At 40.7% G+C, this 23,551-nt stretch overlaps 1 protein-coding gene across 6 annotated transcripts in view; it reads right to left on the bottom strand.

The window, feature by feature from the left end:
* LOC145453295 (uncharacterized) overlaps nt 1–23,551 on the bottom strand; it is a 134,444-nt gene that overhangs the window by 29,388 nt on the left and 81,505 nt on the right. For all 6 annotated transcript variants that reach the window (XR_013919700.1, XR_013919699.1, XM_080331278.1 and 3 more), the window contains exons 10-13: nt 19,885–19,920; nt 10,121–10,279; nt 9,971–10,055; nt 3,148–3,194 (exon numbers count right to left, since the gene is read on the bottom strand). Coding sequence is in view for 4 of the 6 variants with exons in the window: in XM_080331278.1 (XP_080187404.1) it covers nt 3,148–3,194; nt 9,971–10,055; nt 10,121–10,279; nt 19,885–19,920 (327 nt within the window). In the remaining 2 variants the exon portion in view is untranslated. The remainder of the gene's footprint in view (nt 1–3,147; nt 3,195–9,970; nt 10,056–10,120; nt 10,280–19,884; nt 19,921–23,551) is intronic.

Genomic DNA, 23,551 nt, shown 5'->3' with positions numbered 1-23,551 from the left:
TGGAATTGTGAACGGCCTCGCCCTACGATTCGAAATCGGTCGTATCGATAATTATTCGCACAAATCGGATTATCCAACAGATGTTTGCCGATATTCGGGTTCATTTCAATATGAATATACTATTTAGTCAAATGATACCGCACAATCACAATTCAAGTTACTGCTCTTTACCAGGATTTCGAAAGCGTCGTGTTGGAGAAACTTCAATAGAACTACATATAAATATCTACTATCATAAAGGCAGCATTAAATAAATTTTCCAATGCCACATTTGATTTGCATACATATGTCGTACTCGTACGACTCGTAGTATAATTTCGGGTTAATTCGATTTTGGAAGGTTCACTGCCTGGAGCATTAGTTTTGAAGTTTTACCCGTCCGCAAGATCAAGAAGGTTGAGAACCACTGCCCTATACAACTTTTGACAGCGAGGACCTTTTGTACAGTAGTCATGTTTAAACTATATATCCTTGTATTTGAGAGCTATAAAATGACAATGTCGGTATATTTCCTGTCGACCATAAAGAATGGTCAATAAAATCAAACTTTGTATAGGCAGAACATCTCGGCGTCGTTTCTGGGGTTTTCAAGGTTGCTGAATACGAATATCACATTAGTATTGCCAATTGCCATATTGACTCTTGTTTACAAGATATAAACACCCATAAGAACGTCCAAATTACTCCGTTTGCCCCAGGGGTGTCAAACTCAAGTTGCGTCGCGGGCCGGATTCAAACCTTCAATCGCTTGCGGGACGGACCAGTCAAATTGTTCAAATATGTTTTCTTAAAGTCCATACCCGTGTTGTCCACTTGAATATTCAGTTATCCGGACTACGGATCATAGAGCTCTATTCTCTAAACAACTTTATTATCAAACAATTATATTAACTGCTAAAATGGTAACCTTACCGACGTTATAACTAGGCATATCGCTATGATTGCTTTGTTTCAGTCGTAATCCGGCAATAGTCCTCTGTGTGCGTTGTGAGGCCTACCAGCGATTTAAAACTGTGAATGCAGACGTTGAAATTCTATTCATTATTATAATATCGCGATTAGGATTTTTCTGGAAGTTGAGGACCTGTCAAAAGCGAAAGTGAAGTGCGACCCTAGATATCTTTATTATATTTCTGTGTGAAAATTATGTGACCGCAGATATTTCTATCATATTTCCGTGTGAAAATTATGTTCACCATGTGGCCTGCATATACTGGTTTCTAACTGGCGTTTTTACTATTGTTGGTCCATTTCTCCACAAAACCCGTAGCTCAGTGTTCACTTTTTCCTTCTCAGAATTGGGCGTCAACGACAGCGACTTGTTGCTGATGGTTTGTGGTATTCGTGGTGTTTTTCGACTACCAAGGTCATTCACAGAAGGCCAATTTTCTTCATTTTTGTTCCGCTTGTAGCACGACCCGCATGTTCTAAGTTTTATAAGACACCGCTTACACGGTTGAGATAGCGATTTAGTAATTGTTTACCTTTCAACAGGCATATTTAGTAATTCGGATCAATGATGTCAGTGTGAGATTGTTGACGGAATAAATTGGTAAGATTTGCATTGTAAGATAAGACACACTTGGCTAGTTTTGATTCTGTTTTTGTTTAACTTTTAGTTCACCATATCACTTCCGTATTTCCACTGATTTAGGAAGATCCATGCACCTTCGCTTTAGTCAGCGAATATATTGAAGATATACAAGTGTGGATTTGGTTGTGTTACGCGTTGACGTTGTGTTACGCCGGAATAAGAAATATATTTTCTCCTGTTACCTCTTGGATAACTACCCGTCTCGTGCCTTTTGGCTAGTTGATGGACAATTTTTCTGCTGAGTCAGCAACCTAGTATCTCTAGCAAACGAGAAGCTTAAACCTGATATCTTTGATGGACCTCGAATGCAAATAGAGATAAAACATTCCAATTTCATATTTAGAAATGAGTACACTGCCTGGAATTCCTTCTAGGACAGTGGTTCTCAATCGCGCCCACCACCCTTCTTTGATCTTCATAATGCACAGATTGACTCGAGTCGAGTCGAGTCATTTCCGTATTTTGAAAAAATGACTCGAGTCAAGTCGAGTCATCAGAAAATCGTGACTCGAGTCGAGTCATGACTCGAGTAATTACAACCCTGGTATACAGATACACTATAGTGGTCGGTAACCGGTAGGTCGCGTCCACGGGTGGGGTCGGTTTAACTTTCACGGGGTCGCCAAGTTCCGAGCTAGGATCGTCAGCCAGTAGCAACAAAAAACCGTCGAATCATATACGAGTGATTCTACGTGGTTCTACAGATCTCGTTATACCTTCTTTTTCCTGGGTGTTGATTCACTATCTTCTGTTCCATCATGAAAACCATATATGTCATTACATTGAATTGGTTGAAGACATTGGTAAGAAAATCTAGGTATACAAATGTATCTATATTCTAGAAATAGAAGTCAATATACAGACGATAGTCACATATCCATATCGTATAAGCTTTGTTTATAATCACAGGCGAGGCTTGGCCCGTGTCTACCCTTGGTGTCCATACACCGGACTGTGTAAAATCTTGCTATTTCATCTCTTATCCAGATGTTCACGGCATATATCCAGTGCACTGACTGGGGCCGCTATGGCCACATTGACATGTAAGACGGAAAACTGTCCGCGAGCCGGACAAAGTCCCGTCGCGGGCCGTATGTTGCCCGCCCCTGCATCAAGCCAATATTGGAAAATCGTTATAACAATGATTTCATACCCAGAAAATAGTACATACAAATATTATATCGATAATTCGTGTCGTGGTCCTTGGGCACGATTCAAGTGCAACATATTTCCAGTAGTCAAGTCGAAACCCGGCATGACCGACTGGACTGACCGACCAATCATATTTAGTTGTACTATTAACAAACGAATCTACGGCGTTTAGTTAACCTTATTACAACCATTAAATATATATATCAGACCATGGAAATTTCTGAAATAGGGCGAAGGTTGAAAAAAAAGGTTACGAACAGGTGCTCTAGATCAAGAAAGGGTGCCCAGTAAGGCAGTGACACGTATGCTTCGATGAGACGGATATTTTTTTTCTTCAAATTTTAGCAAGCATCAATGCAGAAGTTACGAACTAGGCTACGAATTAGTTTACAGACACTCACGGCCAAATCCACATAGCCTTATCTTTTCATCAACGCCTCTCTCGGATCTGATAAAGAAGAAATATTCAGATTATGTTGTAGCATTATGGGGGCAACATAGCAAACCTATTGTGCATTTTGTGATACAAGCACCAAATTTGGCACACATGTATATTAACATGTTGCGAACATTTTCAGATATTGAGCCACTCAGAATTCTCTCTTTATGTCCGCCATATTGGATTTCAAAATGGCCGCCATTTGAAATCCACATTTGCGATTATGTCTGGGTCAAATGCTACTATTGACTTCATTTTGGTGTCAAAATGTATGTTTTTGGGCCAAGGAATCCAATGGTACCAATTTCACAATCCAATGCTCAAACCAATACACAGTTCTAATGCACTAATCTAAATCAAATGTAAAAATCTAAAATTTTAACGCACAAATCTAAATCAAATGCACAAATCTAAGATTCTAATGCACAAATCTAAATCAAATGCACAAATCTAAAATTCTAATATGCAAATCTAAATCAAATGCAATGCACAGACCTAATCCAATTCACAATCCAACGGTACGAATTCCAACGTAATGTTATCTTTCATAGTCTGTTGTATAATTGTAATTACAACTTATCTAGGAAATATTTGATTGAACACGATACTTTGAAAAGAATGATTTTATGCAAGCATGTTAAATGGGTGTAAAATTCTGACATGCTACATGGTCTAAAATCTGAGGCTAGGTGTATACTGGCATTCTACAATGGTCTGGTATGATAGGTATCTGGGAAAAAGTAGATATCGGTACTGAGGATACGCGTACATAAACAGTGTCATGTTAACAAGTTCAGCACTGCCACAAGTACATGTATGTTGTGGACTCATCGTCTTGTGCAGTCCCCGTCACACACACAGAGGGCTGTGCACTGAAGGCCAGCCTTCTTGCATTTGCAGCGCTTCGCACACCCTTTCTGGCACTTGCAAGAAATCAGCTCAATGCAGCTGTGAGCTGCCTCAGGTAGCCTGGTCCAGTATGGTGTGTACTGTCCTCCAGTCATTGACCAACCCCAGTTGGTTGGTGGAGGGAGCTCAGGTGCTGGCAGCAATATCTGACCCCACACATATCCACCTTGATGCACTGCCCTCTTGACATGTTCCTCTAAAGCTGCCTTCGTTGGAGGGATCAGCTGCACATCGTGTTTCCTGGCAAAGAGTTTCCTCCTGGCCGTGTCAATGTCCGTGCATTTACTGGTTCGATCATACAACAAGATCACAAACCTCTCGATGATGCACATTGCATCATTTGGTATGTCACGTGGTGCGGAGCACAACAGCAGCAGCGCCTCAGTGAGTTCTGGCAGTACCGTTCAGACTGCCCACGCAGTCTTCTTGCCATGTCTGGCAAAATTAGACACAGTGTCGCATCCAGTTAAAGCGTGGAACATTGGCAGTGCACGAGCCTTTTCTGGTCCCATTCCAGCTGCAATTTCGTGTGCTGCTAGGTATCGGAATCTTTGGCCTGTTCCGAATGCCACCCACAGTTCTTCTTCTGGTTGCAAATCCTGTACCACGGACACTGCCAGTACCACAACATCGGTGTCTACAGTCCGGATGACTATTGAGTGGTGTCCATGCTTGGCTGCATGAGATGCATGCAGCAACATCCGACTGTCAGCCTCTTCATGGTTGCATGGGGCGAGTGAGGTCAGATCTGGTAGTAGTGGCTTGCTGAGTACTGACTCTCTATCAGTAATGACCAGTTGCTTGTCCTCCTGTTCAAACCATTCCATGAGAGCTGCTGACAGGAACTTGAACAGCTCGGCTTTGTTGCTGTCCACTCGTAGGAAATTTTGCCAGTTTCCTTGTATGGATGCGGCGGCCACCACACGTCTCCGCACGCGTTGTCCCCGCTTTGCACGTGTACTACATTTCAATGAATCAGCAATGTAAGTATCCCAGACCAGATCCAGGCGTGACACTGTTTGCAGCTTCGTAGACATATATGGGATGAAGATCTGATGTGCATACTCTTCAAAGGTCTTTAATGCAGCCGGCTTCAGCATCTGAACTATGGCCGCTCCATCAAGCACTATACAGGTAGTGACAGGAGTCTCTGTCTTGGGGTCGGAGACTTCTTCCAAGCATGTGATGAGATCATTCTTGGTAGGCATTCGGAGGGCAGAGCACTTGTTATCTGTGAAACTGTTGACAGACATTGTTGCCCATCTGTGCTGAGAGCTGGAGCACTCTATCATAAGAGATAGGCCTACTTAGGCCAAGGTGTGACAGTCTGTCGACCAATTCCTTCTTGCGTGTATGAACATGCAACATCATCCCGATGTATGTTGGAAGTGAGGTCTCCTGTGCAACACTGTGCCGGACACATGTGGATGATGTGGTGCCACGTGTTCGCTTGTGCTTTACGCTGTTGAACTTCAGTATCTGGGCTGCGGTAATTGCTGCAGGGTTAGTGTCTGTCATCTGGTCTTTGATGCTGGGTCCCTCTAGGATCATGCTGGCTAGGACAAGCAGCAACGGTGGTACTGATTTTTCTTGACCTCCTTCGGGGAATCCTGTGATGGGCTTAGCTTCTCCAAACATTTCACGGCGAACAATGTGTGCAGCACGAGCAAGATGGACTGCATCACTGTCACTGTCCAGCTCGCAGTCTTTGTCAATAGCAGAACCGAGATCTTTTTCAAATGCCATCAGGATGTCTCTCCCCTTGGAGTATGTCCGCAAGTCAGGACAGTGAGATAGCAGTCTCTGTTTCAGTCGTGTGGAGTGAACTCTCGTGTCGAGCTGCACTCCAAGCTGTTCCATTCTGGACTGATAGAGGTTGACAAGATTGGCCAATCTGAATACTGTTGCCGTCGCCTCATCTTGTCTGGTTTCTTCAATGTAGAGTGCGAGTTCAGCGAAGACAACTGCCGACATTGCTCGCTCTTGGTCTGACGAGTCCCGTGGTAATGTTGACTGGACCTTTCTTGTGCGGTTATAAAGTCCTATCAAGCACTGTGGGTGATACTGGGCATCCAACACTACCATGTCCCCACCACTGAGCCGGCCCAGTAGTTCTGTATCACCAAGAAGGGTTGCACAGGCACGCACCCGTCTGTCCATTTGGAATGTTGCAGTTTTTCGAAGACTGTTAGCCCCAGCAGGTTGTGCACAGAAGAAACAAGTTTCTGGGACCTTTTCTGTAACCGATGAACGAGAATGTCCCCTGGTGCGTTTGCATACAGATTGTTCTTCGTCGCTTTGATCTTCTTTCTTGAGTGCTCTTTTTTTGTGCCCTCTGCAGTTTGGTGTTGTTGTACTGGAGCCTGCACGTGTGGTGATATTGTGCACCGTGTGCAACCATCGCAGCTTCAATGCCATGACCATCATCGAGTCGTTCCAACTGAAATGATCCTGGAAGCTATCCAAGTTCACTGAATTTGATCAAGTTCTCTGCGAGTGAACTGTACCCACTACCAATGTCTTTTCTCTTTGATTGGTCGGGTTTGGTCAGTGTCTCCGCCTTGTCCTTCTGACATATGAGGCACAAACTCCAGTCAGTTGTGGTGAGGTGCGGTGATGTTGATGATGAAGTTCCCTCAGAAGGAGCTATAGTCTGAACCTCTTGGGCATAGTAGAACTGTCTTCAGATTAATATCAGCTAGCACCGTCAGTTTACAGACATGCATGCATCACTATGAACCTGGAATGACACAAAGTAACATTTCTGTTATCGTCGTGCTGCAATACAGCTACCACTACAACAACTACTCTACCACCACCACCACCAGAATCGAGTCATTAGTCTATAATGACGACAGATGTAGATCGATAAGTAGCCATGTAATGTGAAGCCGCCATTTTCAAATCCAATATGGCGGCACATTGGTAAAATTACGTATTGCAGATTGTTACCATTGGATTCCTTGACCCGAAAAACATACATTTAGATACCAAAATAAAGTCAATTGCAGCATTAGGCCCAGGGATAATCGCAAATGTAGATTTCAAATGGCGGCCATTTTGAAATCCAATATGGCGGACATAAAGAGAGAATTCCGAGTGGCTCAATATCTGAAAATGTTCGCAACATGTTAATATGTGTGCCAAATTTGGTGCTTCTATCACAAAATGCACAATCCTTTCGAATATTTGGGCTAAACCGCCCCACTATAGCGAAAGAAATACTTTTAATTCGAAATCTTCGACGAGAGATTATGTGAACATTGAATGCCTCATCTCAAGTATATGGACGTAACACTGGACTGAAATTCCTCTGTGATTTTCGGAAAATGCAGTTACCGAAGTTTCTGAACAATTCAAAAATATGTGGCGTGAATCTTGATGCCTGGAGACCTCAATCCGTCTCGTGCATTTGGGAAACGGTGAATTAGTAAGGTTATCGACGATTCCTTGCAAAACTCATTGTTGAAGATAACGAATACTTATTTTTCGTGAGAAATTGATGCGGATTTGAATCTGTGGAAACCCGACTTGTCCGATGTAAAGGTTTTCGTGTCGTTATCGTTCATAAACAAACTGTTAGTGGCAAAACGCGTTAATTTTTCGACTACTATGGTCATTTACACCAGGCCAATATTCTTCAATTTTATTGCGTACATGCCTTCTTGTAGCTGATGTTGTCGTAAAAAGTAAAATAATTTAATTGCAAGGTATCGCTGTTTTATAGATTGCTCACATTCACTGAAATGCAGGGTTGGAATTAGCAATATGACGTCACGTGACGTCATGAGGTTCAGATTCGCGTTCACACAGAACTTTTCATAAAGGTTCGCGTTCACACGAGCCTGAACCGTTCAGAGGTTCACACCATCCCTAGTATTTATTGTATAATACGTTTCAAAAAGCACAAGCAGTCGAAAGTAAATCAATAGACTCTAAATAAACATTTGCACTGCTTTATTTGGGTGATTTAAACTGATATTGCTTCTGCCGGACAAATAAAGTGCGAGGAGTTTCAGGGTCCAAATAGGCTATACCCTAATAACTCATAATTATGTGGGTTGTCTCGTTTGATACTCGAGCAATATAGTCAGCTGACATATGTAAGTTCCAATCTACTCTGGTATCTTACCTTATCATCTTCAGATATTGGGGGATACTTTCTCCTTGCCCGTCGCTGAATATGCCAAGGTTTTTCGGAAAATTGTTTAGATATTTTAGCTTTTTTTGAATTTCTGCTGTCCGACATAAACATATGGCAGTGTGGTGGCAAATGTGTATCAGGGTTACACAGTACATCGTTATTGTCTTACCACCAAGAATACACAATATTTCAAAAATGACTCATATGATCCAATCGTGATTGTGATGTTGCAACAATTCAATATTTCTGTATTATTTACAAAGACTAACTAAATCTGCGATTGTTACTGCACCTTAGACGTTTCCATTTTTTAGAATGCCACACTTTAGGATCCTTTTTGAGCTACCAATAGACATTTGCCATTCACTTGAGTTGTAAATCGGAATGCCCAACTCCTCTGGCAACCCATGGTAACAGTATCATGCCAATGTCAGTATCACGGCAATACACAAATTTACAGATACAGTAAAGTAGCCCTACGATGAAAACGCCGTTTCTCCTGATCATCTTATCTTCTCTCTCTTGCCAAGTAATATTTTCTCAATTCGCAAAGACGCTAAAAGTTCCTAATACTTCTCTTCTAAGTCCTAAAGCCTATATCATATAATTTAACTTATGTTGATGGACTACTCTACGTTCTGAGTCATCTTCGATCTCAAAATCTTCATCATTGGGCTTGGTATCGCTAAAATCTTCCTCTTGATCCAAATTAATGATCGTGTAGGATGGGGCATTGGACCTATAGTTGAAAGAAAATGTAATGTATATTTTACTTGTCATATCCTACAGTTTCCATCAAATAAGTGTCTGAAATCTCCTAGGATGCCTATGCATCCTCTAACTAAAAATGGGCGAAAGCATCGTGCTAGATCGATCGATACCAGTACCTTTTTTCCTAATACGTCAATTGGCCTCTTGGCTATATAACTTATTATATGATGAACGTGTGGATTTCTGTATGGTATGGAAAAGTAATATAACTAAATTCGTCAAAGTTGCATGTTTGGAGATCTGTCGTAGAGCGAAAACTTGATGTGATAAAAGGAAACCAGCGGCATTTTTGGAATCAGGACACCAAAATTAGCCGTAGTCATGTGCAAAGTCAAAGTCAACAAATTTTTAGTTCAAAATCGTTGCGTACTGTTATCTATTGATGCGCAATTCTACCAAGTGAAATATCCGAGAGTAATCAGCAACATCGAAAACCCCATTCTGTTGACCAGTGTTATTTATCTACGGATAGATCTAAAACTAACCAGTCACGGTGGAGTACCCAGAGGACAATTGGGATTGCAGGTCGCTTCGCAAATCGATATTGTATGTAATCGGTTGGACACCATGATGTCTGGGGCAGGTTCGGACAATTTTGCCACACGGATACCATGTCTGGGGTATATTCTGACGGAAGTCCGTGTGACAGAACTATATGTATGGAGACATACAATGCATATCATATCTTCTAACCAGTGCGATATGCAGTATCGACAAACACGAATAGAGATACGCGTTGCGAGTTAGAACTATAGCTACTAATTAATGATTCAAATATTCATGGTGTGTACCGAAATAACATTGTGGTATCGTCGAGTACAACGTTGCGCATTCAGATCAATGCAGGATTCCAGGGTTAAATATATGCCTTCAGACATGGTGTGCTGTTTCAGAGTGCACACTGCATTCAACTTTTCCTACTGAAACTTTGATAATGGTGGTCTACCTCTATACTACTTACTTGATGTCGCACACTTGTCCTGCAATGACATCAACCCATATTGAATTGTTCGAGCCGTTACATCGAAGATACGGTTTCTCTTCTTCTGATATCATAAATATAACTGGATTAGAACGCGATATATTTTAATATATAAAATATACTCCGCACTCCATTCCAGACTTTCACATATATCTGGACGTATCGTCGAGGGGCAAAGACATTCGTCAGTCAGATCAGGACAGTCAAACAATCCATTGCAGACCTTTTTGATAGGGATGTGTGTTGCGGAATTTCCGAAGCAGCGAAAGCAAACGTTGTCAATATGATCTTAAGTAAAGTTCAAAAATTAAGCCACCTGACGATAACCAGCGGATGTTTTCTCCGGTCTGAAGTCTAAATTCATTTGTTTATTTTTTACTTGTCCGAAATGTGAAGATAGAATTCCTGAGTTATAGTTTAAGATTGCACATGTGTATTGCATTACTTTACTTCTCCACTATTGGTGTTGAAATATATCTTTGATTAATTACGGTACTCGATCCTTCGGGTTTAAAGCGAATAGTTATTTAAATTTGACTCGTTTCCGACACAATAGATGTTTAGTGAAGTGAGTGACTTTTCGTTGATAATTTATAGATCTTCTAGCAAAGCCACGCAATCTGCGATGTCTTGCTAGAGGTCTATAGATCAGTGAATAGATACTTAATACAGTTTGGATTATTGCGTTTTTTTTGTTTTCAGCGCTATGTTGGTAAAAAGTGAGACCAATAAATTCATGATACCGCCCTATATGGATATGCAGTAGAACTCCTGCCTTTGCTCTCCGACACTCTTGCGCCTAACAAGCCTTATTCGGTAACCGCAAGTTTGCGCTACATCTACCGAACTGCGATATCTTATTGGTTCCCAAATCATCCATGCACGATCATAATGAATGACTATTTGCACGATTAACCTTCAATATGAAAAATAAAAATGCGAAGCTCTAGCAAAACCAAGAAGTAGTTTCTCGTTCACTATGATAGTAAATTTGTTGTCGCATAGAACTGCCAGAATAAATAAAGTGTGAGCGGTACATCACAGAAAAGTATAATTGGACCATATAAAATAATATACCGATAGGCGTTCGTAGTTGAATTAATTCTGGTTTCTCAAAGAATATCTGATAGGGATGGTGTGAACGTGAGGTTCGCGTTCGCGTTCTGTGTGTGAACCTCAAAAAATTTAGAGGTTCACGTTCACTAACGAACCTTGATATGTTCTACGCTGTGAACCTTTCTCATACATTACGATTCTCACTTCATTTTAACATCTTTGGTTGAAATTTATTGCGTTGCAACTGCGGGCCACTCTACGCATGGCGCTGGCAGCATAAAAAATAACACTATAATGGATCATGCAACTTGGCAATCTCAAAAAAATTATTATCTTTGTTACAAATGTGTTTTCTCGAAATATCCAGCTTTCCATTTGTGAATATTTAGTGACTATCTGCTGTGCGCTTGACCCGCAATCACACAACTCAAGAGCGAAATACAGTACATTTAGAGTCAGCGAATGATGCCTATTCAGCCAATCAATGAAATTGATATCGTTGCCTGATGTAAGAAATCTAGCAATCTTGATTTCATATGTTTATTGTATCATGAAAACCAAATCCGTGCTATTGGGGTGTTGGCTACTGCTGTATAACCTGTTAATGGGGTAATATCGGTGGCAAGTATCAAATCCCGTTTTACACTCTGCTCAATATCAACGTAGCAATAGTCAGACGCCAAATATATTGTCCGGTCTGGTCTAGGCCGTCGAGGCGTAAGCTTATATTCCCTTACAAGTCCTCGTCGAAATTGTTGGCAAAGCGAGGGAAGATATTGATTTTATAGGATTATTATATCAAGTGATTGCTCCAGTTGACACATTTGGTGGCGTTTAAAATGTCAATATGTACTTCAGCACTGTGGCATTATGTGGCCCGAGTCGTTAGGTATCGTGTACATTAATATAGGGTAAAATGTAGGGTTGGAATTAGTAATATGACGTCACGAGACGTCATGAGGTTCACGTTCGCGTTCACACAGAACCTTTCAAAAAGGTTCACGTTCGCACGAACCTGAACCTTTCAGAGGTTCACACCATCCCTAATATCTGAGTATATATTCAGAAGTTTTCTGGTCCGAATCTACTGCAATTCTGCGTGACTTAGCATCGGCAAATGAAAATTTAGTTTCAGGAAAACTTCCAATATTCCATTCATTACCAACCATGACCAACAGTTACGCTAAGTACGCAGTAATATATGATATAATTCCATTATATGCTCCGATCTTGAAAGCAAATGAATGGCACATAAATATAATATATATTTCTACCGACAGGGGAGTTAGACAAAACGACAAGGCTGACGAATTAGAATAACAGCATTCACGGATCATGGAGAAGACATTGTTGATCCAGTCGAGCTATCGATCTCAAAAGTGAAGACGCTTACAGTAGGCTATCCTTATGCCGAGACAAATAGTCTGAAGACTTAAACTCGGTATATCACAAAATCCGCAAACAAATGACAGAGATTGCAACACTGCTGAACCTCTCTATAGAGCTGAGATTGAAATCGGGACATTTTCGATTGAACTGTCATCTTTGTAGGGTATATAGGGTGTCACGCAGGGCTTTGGAGCAGCCGTAAATGTTGAATTGCTCCAGCTCCGGCTCCAGCTCCGGCTCCAGCTCAGGAGCCGCATTATTATCACTGCTCCGGCTTCAGCTTCGGCTCTGGCTCTGAAAACTATCGAATGGGTCTGCCTATATCAGGGGTTCAACCCGCGAGAGGGTTTAGAGTGGCCCGCGAGGTCATTCACTATTATATCATCGAAATCCTATTATATTATCGAAAATGAATTGCTCAGATTGTGAACTTGCAAGGCCAACCAAAAATTTGATTAGTCTGGCCGCGACTCTTGGGATGTTGTGTGACTGAAATATCAGTTCCGACGCATTGGCAGATCCAGGGTCCAGTCATATTTTTAGTAAATCGTCGTACATTACAATATACTAAAACATAATTTTTCTTCACGCTTCGCGTTTTTAATTGTCATAGTATTTGTTGCTTGGTAGCCTACCCCTTCCTCAAAATGAAAAACGCCTAATTTACCCGATGGAGTCCAACTATATTCGCAATTACAAGAGAAAGTATTTTCGCGTTTGCGCTCGCAGAAAGATCGTCGACGATGAAATGTAGGCACAGAATTATAGTCGCATATTGGCGAAAACCTTCGATATCGATATGTCCAGATGCCGAACAGTCCTGTCCAAACTGAGCCCAGCGTGCGATATGCAGTAGACCCGCAATATACTCAAGTAATAATATTATGGACCAAATTCATTTATAAACTTTCAAACTTTTCCGCGCTTAGCGCGGCTAGGGGACCGTGCACTCAATCGTCCAGTTCATGTGGCCCTTCAGCCGAGAAGGTTGGCCACCCCTGGTCTATATAGTTACTAATCACCCGTAGGTTATTTATGTATAGTAATATATAAACTGTTAGCCTTCAGTAACATCGGATGCAGCAACGAAGACATAGGTGCCACCGTATCGGCTTTTGACATCATAATGAATAGGCCTACTCGTCAATTGTCGATAACATCATAGTTGCAATATAGAACGCACGTAACTCCATGCCATTGCTGTGTACAGCATCAAAATTCTGATGCGGCGTTTTAACACTGGCACTGTACTCGTTAACATTAGGCCATACAGCTGAATTCAATATTTAAATGGGCGATTATAATTCAACTGTAACCGCTGTAAGAGCAATATGGGCCAAATAGCCAATGGTTTGGCGTTCGATATTGGTGCATTCGTTACCAGTCCATCCGGTGTCGATCAAGTTTATCGGAATATAATATTTTTCCGTTGAAACGAATCGAATAAAATCTGAATTGGTGCCACGGAGAATCTGACGTTTCATTAATATTGCAAATCTTAGTTCTTTCTAATTTTATACTGCGCATAAATAGATAATTATAATTGACTATGAAGAACCCTCATGTCGTTCTAAGTCATTCTATCAATAATAACATGACCCGGTGCGAAATATTTGTTTGTCAAAAAAGCAGTTTGTCAAGCCCAAAAATTGTGCTTTTGCACAACGGAGATACATATTCTCCTGTATCAATTGGCCATTCTACCAATATTAAAGTGGAGATGAAAGCTATAAATTTTTTCCTTGAAAATCTTAACTACAATGCTGATATGCGTCTTATTTCTTTTGACTGTGTAAATGAATAATTTTCCGCTGAGTCAACAAAGTGGGTATACCTACCCCTGTAAAATGATAAGCTTAAATCTAGTGTCTTTGATAGATTTTAGATTCGAATACGGATATGAAATGAAATCTTTGAAAAAGTGGCATAAATTTCCCAAAAAATACCTAATTTATGTTAATTCACGAAATAACTTTGGGCCTCTTCGAGCTCGTCCCCCAAAATTGGGGGGTTTGGGGTGCGGCAGCTACGGTCCTGTTCCCCACTACCAAAGCACTTTTGTCATCACAGAGCAACTATTTGCTGGTTTGTCTACACAAGACACACAGTCACACCAGTACGCAAGACAATCGCCTTTAACTGCAACATAAAACGTATTGTAAACCTATACCAGTATCGCCGAAAATTTCGCGAAATCGTTATTTCACGTCAAACTAGTCGTGCTGGATGGGTTTGTGACGCCATGATTGGCCATCCTGAGTTAAAAATGAGGTTTTGTGAACAACACGCAATGTAATTTTCGATACATACATTTCAGAGCTGTTAACTGGTAGCGGTAATTGCGCATGTGTCTCCGTGAATATGTAGGCTGTTCTGTATATAATTTCGAACAAATGCGTCTATTCCCCACCAGAAATCATTGAATTCCCCACCAGTGGGGAATTCCCCACCGTTTGGGAACCACTGGTCTAGTGAGACTGCTTTCTGAATGATGATGATGACTTCACATTTGATTGGCATTAAGCAGCAACCATTTGTGATTGGGATTAGGCAGTGACCAATAAAATTGCCAAAAGATTACGAGAGTGTGGTCATTGGGGAGCTGTATATTTACGGCATGTGGTTACTCGGTAGAAACAGTAATGCGAAGAAAACACGAGAAAAGCATTTTCAAATTTACTAGTCTCGGGCAATGTTCCCTCTAAGCTGCGCACCTGCGCAAATGCGCAGTGCTGACACGGTCTCTGCGAACAGAAAATCTAAGTTGAGCACAAAAAATCCGAAAGAATGAGCTTTTTTTTAGTCGTTACGCACTGTTGTCTAAGGGTCTGCGCAGTGAGTTGGCGAGTGTGCGCAGACTTGTAAAAAATTAGAGGGAACATTGGTCTCCGGATTGTACAACTGCTGCAGTCGACCAGACCAGTGTAATGCTATTACATTCAGCTGTGTTCTGTTACCTTTGGTGACGGGAATTTTCCGTAAAATTTCCCACTGTCAGTCATTAAATTACGGGCAATAATATTTACGGGAATTTTTTTTTCAAATTTACTTGTCTCAGATTCGTAAAACTGCTACCAGGACCAGACCGGTAATTTGATATAAAATATTTAAAACAGAGATAATCCAAGCCTCCAACCAAAGGTATCTGGAGAAATCAGAAGGAACCATGTGAATATTACCGTGCTTCAGGGTGGTAATGACTCGTGTCATGAATACACTCTAGTCGCGATTTTTGGTGACTCAATTGCACCCGAGTGATATTTTCGAAATACGGAAAATGACTCGACTTGACATGAATCGACTTGTACTCGAGTCATTGTGCATGACTCGACCAAGCCATATGACTCGAGATACGGACTTCTAATACAGGCGTTTCATTTTAACCTCGAAGAATAGCAAAGGTGGTCAATAACGAAGTAGTTCTACTTTTTGGAAGTACTCAAGTAGTTTTCATCTACTTCTTGTACTTACTCAAGTAGATCTGATTTTATCTACTTCTACTTCGTAATATTTTGTGATCTACGTACTTACTTTTCGCTATTTTCAGTTTGTCAAGTAAAAATAGTTTAATCCCCCAATAATAAAGATAGCCTGAGGAATGTCGGGGCTGTTTTCACGGAGTACCAACATTTAATATCGATAAAAGTCACGTAAGGCCCAAAAATTTCGTTGCGCTCCGCGCACAGTAGTTATGGAGTGGCAAATATGGTTTCACGAAAGTATCCGTGAATATAATCTAGGAGCCGGATTGCTAATGGTTCCGCTCCGCTCGCCTATATCAAATATTTCATCACAGTAAATATGGCCCACCAAAACGTTTGAAACTACCGTTTCGCAATCTAGCAATTACCTATTCTATCGTTATCTAGCAGCCCATGTCATGTCATGCTAATCTGGAAAATCCGGCATTTTGGAACGTTACACCTGTTTTAGCAGATCACCTTTGAAGTCTATGAACAGAAGGCATGAAATATATTTTCCGCTTTTTAGAAGTGGTATTTGTATTTCACTTTCTATTCCGAGCATGATACTTTTTCTTAACTTATAATTTCTTTCAGTTCTTTCGTCTGCAGAACATACATGTTGAAGCATAAAAGCAGGCGTAGTAATGCCTCTATTTTCCGAAAATAAAGCTACACTAAATGTAAATTTTACGATCCATAATATTTTTATTAACGTATACTAATCGCGAAAAGTGTTGAAACCATATACAATAGAACTTGTCCGTATTGCGCTTCGCCTAAGCCTATTGGGCCTTATAATATGGGGTAGGGCGCCATGCCATGGTATTCTCTGAAACAGGGTCTTCTAGTAAACAAAGGGTTAGCACCGCATTCTCATATCAATACTGTCATTTGCATCCCATGATGCGAAAAATGCGTATTCTGTCAAAAATGTATACCTCATGGGATGCATCAATATACGAATCAAGCTCTCTGCACCTTCCGCAGAGCTCAATTTACAGCTTTTTGACAGTCTACGTAAACGAATTAGGACTGTTTTCAAAACTACTTACTTACTTGAGTAGATTTAAAGTCAGTCAATTCTACTTCTACTTCAAGTAGTTTCAGGTTGCTTATTGAAGAAGTACTTCTACTCGTACTTGAGTAAATTTTTCGTCTCTACTTCTACTTCTACTTGAGTAGCTTTCTCGACTACTTTGACCACCTCTGAAGAATATTAAGGTTACCGCACTATTCGTAATTCGTCTCTCAGTACTGGTAACTCAGAAAGTAAAGTCAAAAACTGTTAAGAGTGAGGAAATTTTTATTTTATGAAGGCGAAGGTGATCGATATAATCTAAGCAGAGCTGAAAAAATCGGTTGAACTATGACCCGAACTGGAAACCGAACAGTCATCTCACAATGACTTGGACTCGGCCCTCTGCTCCCCGACTGTGCTCAGACTTGACTAGGCGGCGACTTGAAAATGACTTGGTTAAAGTGCGGGCCATAGTAATGGGTTCACACAAAATTCAACCTGGTTGAATGGAAAGGAAAGAACGTACTTTATTTTTGTCCATGATATTCTGGCGGCATATACACCGACTCATGATATACATACACACGATCAGTGCATTGCATATGCATACCATGAGTGCATGATGTGCATATGCCGCTGGACAAGGAAGGTGCAGGTATGGCCTTTTACGGCTTTCTAAGCCTTGTCATTGAATTCGTATTAGACGCCCGACTAATTTATTATTTAGCGGTGGCCAAGTTTGAACCGGTCTGCTGCAAAAGACCATAGCAACAAAGCACGATTAACCCCACATACAATAACAAGTTAACAATCCAAACGCGTCAGACGCTAATGTTCCGTAGATATGCGGATTCGATGACCCTACAAAAGGATGACGTCATAATGTGGCAAAATTGATGAATTAGCTATGTAAATAATAAATATCTAGGATTGGAACTGTCGGAGTTGATGAACTTACGTATAGGGCTGGGCACAATGATTCGAGTACTCGAATCTGAATCGAGTATTAATTGTATTGATTCGAGTCGAGTAGTAAAAGACGATTTTTGCGAGTATTGAAATTTTACGCTCCTCGGCACTGGAAGTTAATTTTTCAACGAGAATAATAGCTTCGACCGTAATTTCACTGTTGAAGCCTTGAAACCTTGATTGGCCGTATCGTAGCATACGAAACATTTAGTACAACGCTACGAACATTACTGGAACTATCACATTTTCGAAGTCATGATCGTCCCACAACATTGTCACCAAGTCCAATAAAATTGGTATGGTCAAATAAATATCAAAGTATCTTTAATATGATGGATAGCAGGCATTATATTCTTTGTGGTGGAATAAATGGTACATATTTGAACTTTAACATATAACATTCCGCTATGACGTCATGATGAGTGATACTCGATTACTCGACTCGATTCGAAGCATATTACGTGATTCAGAATCGAATCACTCAGGTAGTCGATTTTGCCCAGCCCTACTTACGTATAGTATAAATGATGTCTATGATGCCGGTATAAGCTCAAATTCCGCACATATACTATAACAACTTGAAGAGACCCAAAGATATAATTTCATTTGCATGTCAAATCACCAGTGAGATGCGATGTCACCAACATGCCACGTGTAATCAAATTACAATCAATCACTCCATTTGCCGTACAAATGAATAAACATCTCAGCTGTTGATCGAGATTGGGATACGATCTCCCGCTGTGCAGTGTACTTATGAATTTTGATTCTTGCTAATTGAAAGTCTTGTCATCTCGCGTCGGGTATTTCATTTACTCAATTGCGGAAAAAAATTACTTATTTCTAAATCGCATAATTCCCCAGCAGCTATAGTTGCGGGCATGCCGCATACCGAAAAAAATGCTAGATAAGCGAGCGACCTGCGTCCGTCACCTATAAGTCCACCTTGTGTTCGTCTTAACCAGGGCTGGCCAACCTTTTCAGCCAAAGGGCTACATTCGATTGACGAACTGTTGCGCGGGCCACTAGCCGCGCGGAGCGGGAAATTTTTTGAATTTCACAGGTCAGTAATATTGTCGCCTGACTATATTGCGGGCCTGCTGTATATCGCTGGGCTCAGTTTGCAAGGACTGGGCAGTCGGTGTCTGGACATATCGATATAGATAGTTTCGACCAACATCATTTTGTCAATAACATCAGCAACAATCATTTTGTGCCTAGGTTTCATAGTCGACGGTCTTTCTGCGAGTGCAAACGCAAAGTCGCATATGTTGAACGCCACTCTGCCTCGTAATCGCGAATATAGTTCGATTAAATCTGATACATTAGGCATTCTTTTATTTTCACAAAGGGGCAACAATATTAAAATCAAGAAATCGAGTGACAACATGTTGCGCGAAGCGTGTAGAAAATTTTTACTTTTGATAAATCAATCGCAAATTATTCTGCTTTATAGTAGTGTACGAAGATCTACCAATATGTGACTGGCTCATGGATCTGCCAATGCGTCGGAACTGATATATTAGTCATCACATTTCAAGTGTTGCGGCCAGACTAATCAAATTTTTGGTTGGCCTCACAAGTTCACAATCTGTGCAATCCATTTTTGATATTCATTAAAATTTTCGGAAATTACCTCGCGGGCCACTCAAAACCTTCTCGCGGGCCACGGGTTGGCCGGCCCTGGTCTTGACAGGTAATTCTATTATCTTATAAGATGGACTGATTTCTACTGCGCTATCACCTTTTCTACATTGAGTATTAGTTCAGTTCGGTTCATTAGCAACTTTTATCAGTTCAATACACCACAAAAATTGCGATATAATGAAAAAAGGAAGGTGTCGAAACGACTTGGAGTAGTGTTTGGAATCATACACCAACCTTGGCCTAGGCGATGTAAAGAGGAGGCATGCACACTGAATGACAAGAAAAAGAAGTTAGTATAGAAAAAGAAAGCGACAAAAAATGGGGTGGCATGTCGAGGAAGGCGATTTTACCTTTGTGTTTCTCTCCACATAAGCATTCATCTGTACCTGTGAAAATGAAGCGTTAGTAGCAATATTTATTGATTTAATGCGTCGGCCTATAATAATACATATTTTTCATGTGGAAAATGTCGTATTGTCTAACTAGGGTTACCATACGTCCTCTTTTAAGAGGATTTGTCATCTTTTTTGACTTTTTTGAAAGTGTCCTCGGAGAACGCCTAAATGTCTTTTTTTTTTAAATCTAGGTTAAATGTACGTGTAAATTGGACTCAGATATAATAAATCAGCGATCAAGCAACGGTCCGACGGGTTTATAGGGACTTGAGCCAGAAAATGATTTATATTTTAGTTCACCGACCTCGAAGTCGGCGAAAATTTATCATTTTGTCAGGATTTTACATTGCAGGTTTAAAAATTTTGAAAAAGTGTCCTCTTTTCAGATTCCCAAAATATGGTAACCCTAGTATTGTCTCATTATTATTAACCACCACACTGAGAGTGCGATGCTCAATAGCTACTGGGCTATTCCCAACCTGGACAACAAAAGTTGGAACCACCACATTCCCCAATCTTCTGAAATTTAGTACATGCATAGATGAGTTGATTTCGAACATATTAAAGTTTATTTGAGGAAAATTGATCCCCAGGGTCAAAAGTTATGTCATGTTGAAAAATTGACGATTTTCTGCTCATTTCAGATCTGCAGCCTTCAGGTTTATGAATGTAAAATTCAAAAAGGTGTAAACAGATGTTGAATTACAGTTGAGATTTAGCACTGGGTTTTCTGAGTAGCTAGTATATTGGTCTATATTTCCATGTGGTATTGAATGCCATGCGGTGTAGTGATAAAGGTTAAATTGAGGCCAAACTTGGTCGGTGGTCTGAAATCGGTCAAGCGTTACACAATTTAGAATGCGAATTGAGCAAAACCTTATAAGTATATTCAAGCGAGTAGGGTATCATATGAAAGCTGGTTACAAAGACAATTTTCCCTGGCTTTTTCATTTTGGTTTTCCACTGTAAGGTGGGGCAATCGCAATCTCAAGAGTACACTGCATTTGTACATGGATATGCTTAAGTTTGGAATATGGTAAACCGATGGTTCCCATACTTTTTTGACTCAACACACCTTGTTAAGCTCAACTTATATTCATCACTACCCCTAAAGACTATATGTCAATTTCCAACAACCGATTTGAAACCAAGAGCTGTTCCTTGAGTATATTAATAAGAATAGCTATCCAATGCTCCCGGCGTTTACCCGTCCGTTGCTAAATTTCTCAACTTTGACATTCAGAGTTATATTTTCTTTAACAAAGAGCAGAAACTCTACCGATAGTGCTCTGAATGTCGAAGTATGGAAATTCCTTGGATTAGTCCGGAGTTCACTGGCAATGGACATTAAACAATCATCGATATGGACAGTTCAACGGGGGTATTTCGCCTTCAGCTAGTTCGTTACGACTATGCATGTGAATGTGACCAGACTACATAAGTAATCGAAATGCAGCCGGGAATAGTAAAAAGTTTGGCCATTCGTGCTTTAGTTGCTGAAAATGTTTGTCAGGTATCGTGCGCAGCTCATAGTTCAAAATAGAATGAAAGTGATGATCATAATTTTTGTTGTATTTGTATTTCTTCAGTAACAAATTTTTTCTTCTGTGGTAACTATGCCCGTCGCCCATGTTAGCACAGCGTTGTACTGACGTAGAGTTATCCAAACGCGGCTAATAAACTGCGTTGCCGAGGCCCCGGCGTTGCCTATTTTTATCTCGATATTGAAGCCTGCGGCCTCACGGAATTTTGAAAAGTTGCCCGCGACCCGTTTTGAGTTGGGTGCCCCCTGGGTCACCCATACTCCCGTTGTTAACCCGCACCTATATTGAATTTCCTAACTTTGACATTCAGAGCACTATAGGTAGAGTTTCTGCTGAAATATATTACTCTGAATGTCAAAGTTGAGAAACTTAGCAACGGACGGATAAACGACGGGACCAATGGGTAGCTATTCTCATCATCAGCGTTGGTTTATTAGCAATTTTATCAGTTCAATGCACCATAGAAATGCTATACAATGAAAGATAGGAAGGTGTCGAAGCGACTTGGAGTAGTCTATGAAATCGGACACCCACCTTGGCCCAGGCGATGTAAAGAGGAGGCATGCACACTGAAGAAAAAAGTAAAGAAGATATAGTATAGAAAAAGCAAGCGACAAAAATGGGGTGGCATGTCATGGAAGGCGAGATCTGCAGGTCAGTCGTGGTCCGGTAATCTTGGGGATGGACTAGTATTCATTTAGTAGTAATTGCTTGTATTTCGACTTGAATGTGGACATGATCGTCGCCTGTCGGATAGCCGGTGGAATACTGTTCCACACACCAGGTCCAGCATATTTGATGGAGCGATGATCTTTTTGGTCAATCATATGATATTTGGACGACGTGGACGCGCGTGTGTTGTACTTGTGCGCTTTTGATTCCGAGGTAAAAAATCACTGAAATATTCGGGGCAACGACCGCAGTGGAACTGATACATAAACTTGGCGATGTCTAGTTTCCACATATCTTCTATGTTTAGGACACCGAATCTCTTCAGCAGCGACTTGTTGGGTGGACAACAAGGCCCTATGGGGCTCTAGATATGATACGGAGTACCTTATGTTGTATTTGTTGCAGTGGCTCGAGTGCAGTTTTATTTGCAGCAACCCAACCCCCAACAAAGGAGGCCATATTGTAACTTCGATTGGATTAAGGATGTAAAGAGTATCAGACGAACCCAGGCTAGCCTGAAGCGTCCAAGGCTGTAGAACAGGCCACACTTCGGTGATAATTTAGTGTCTAGGGACTGAATATGACTCTTCCAGGACATGTCCGAGTCCAATAAAACCCCGAGATATTTGGCATTATCTGTGTTGGAAACGGGCTGACCAGCCATGTTAACGGTTAGGTTATTGTTTAAATTTCTCATTAATATGTAGGGGAGATGTGGTACCGATGGATCACTGGGACCGAAAATACTTTGAAAATTCTCTATGATAATTCCATAATTACACTCCGTGAACTTGTCTACAATTGCATGCTGGCAGAATCTTTCCTCACATACAAAAAAATTCGACGAGCTCGAGCTATGGGGTCTCTCACAGATGTTTTTTTGTTTTGGGGGGTGTAAACTAAATTTAGATCGACATATACATTTTTCTTTGTAACCTTCAACACGAACAAACCAGAAATCATTTTTATTGTGAAGTGTAGGGCTTGTATCAGGATAATGGCACCTATTATTTTTTTCAGTACCTTCCTTGATTGGAATTTTTTTCGATTCATGTGTAAAATTCGTAGGGTGGGGACCGATGATACAATAGCCAAATCAAGCAAAATAATCAAGCATTCTAATCATGAAACAAATGAAACATGCCTACGTACAGAAAATCTTTATGTAATAATTGCATATGATGTTTTATCGCTATAACGATGTATTTGGAAGTCACATTGTCGATTTTCGGGCAATATGTATGTACCCCTCAAATTTATAAGTTCGATCCTAAATCCAAACGTGATTTTATGACAACATTTGAGTTATTATTTATTCTATTTTTTGACATTTGCGACGAAACATTCTTCTTTGGCATGCTGTAGCTTAGATTATAATACTGAGCAAGAAAAGTTGTCACATCTGA

This window comes from Botryllus schlosseri, chromosome 13 (assembly GCF_051294905.1).
Source record: "Botryllus schlosseri isolate E-star chromosome 13, Bs_hap1, whole genome shotgun sequence".
Taxonomy (NCBI): domain Eukaryota; kingdom Metazoa; phylum Chordata; class Ascidiacea; order Stolidobranchia; family Styelidae; genus Botryllus; species Botryllus schlosseri.
This window is presented reverse-complemented; position numbering and strand designations above follow the sequence as displayed.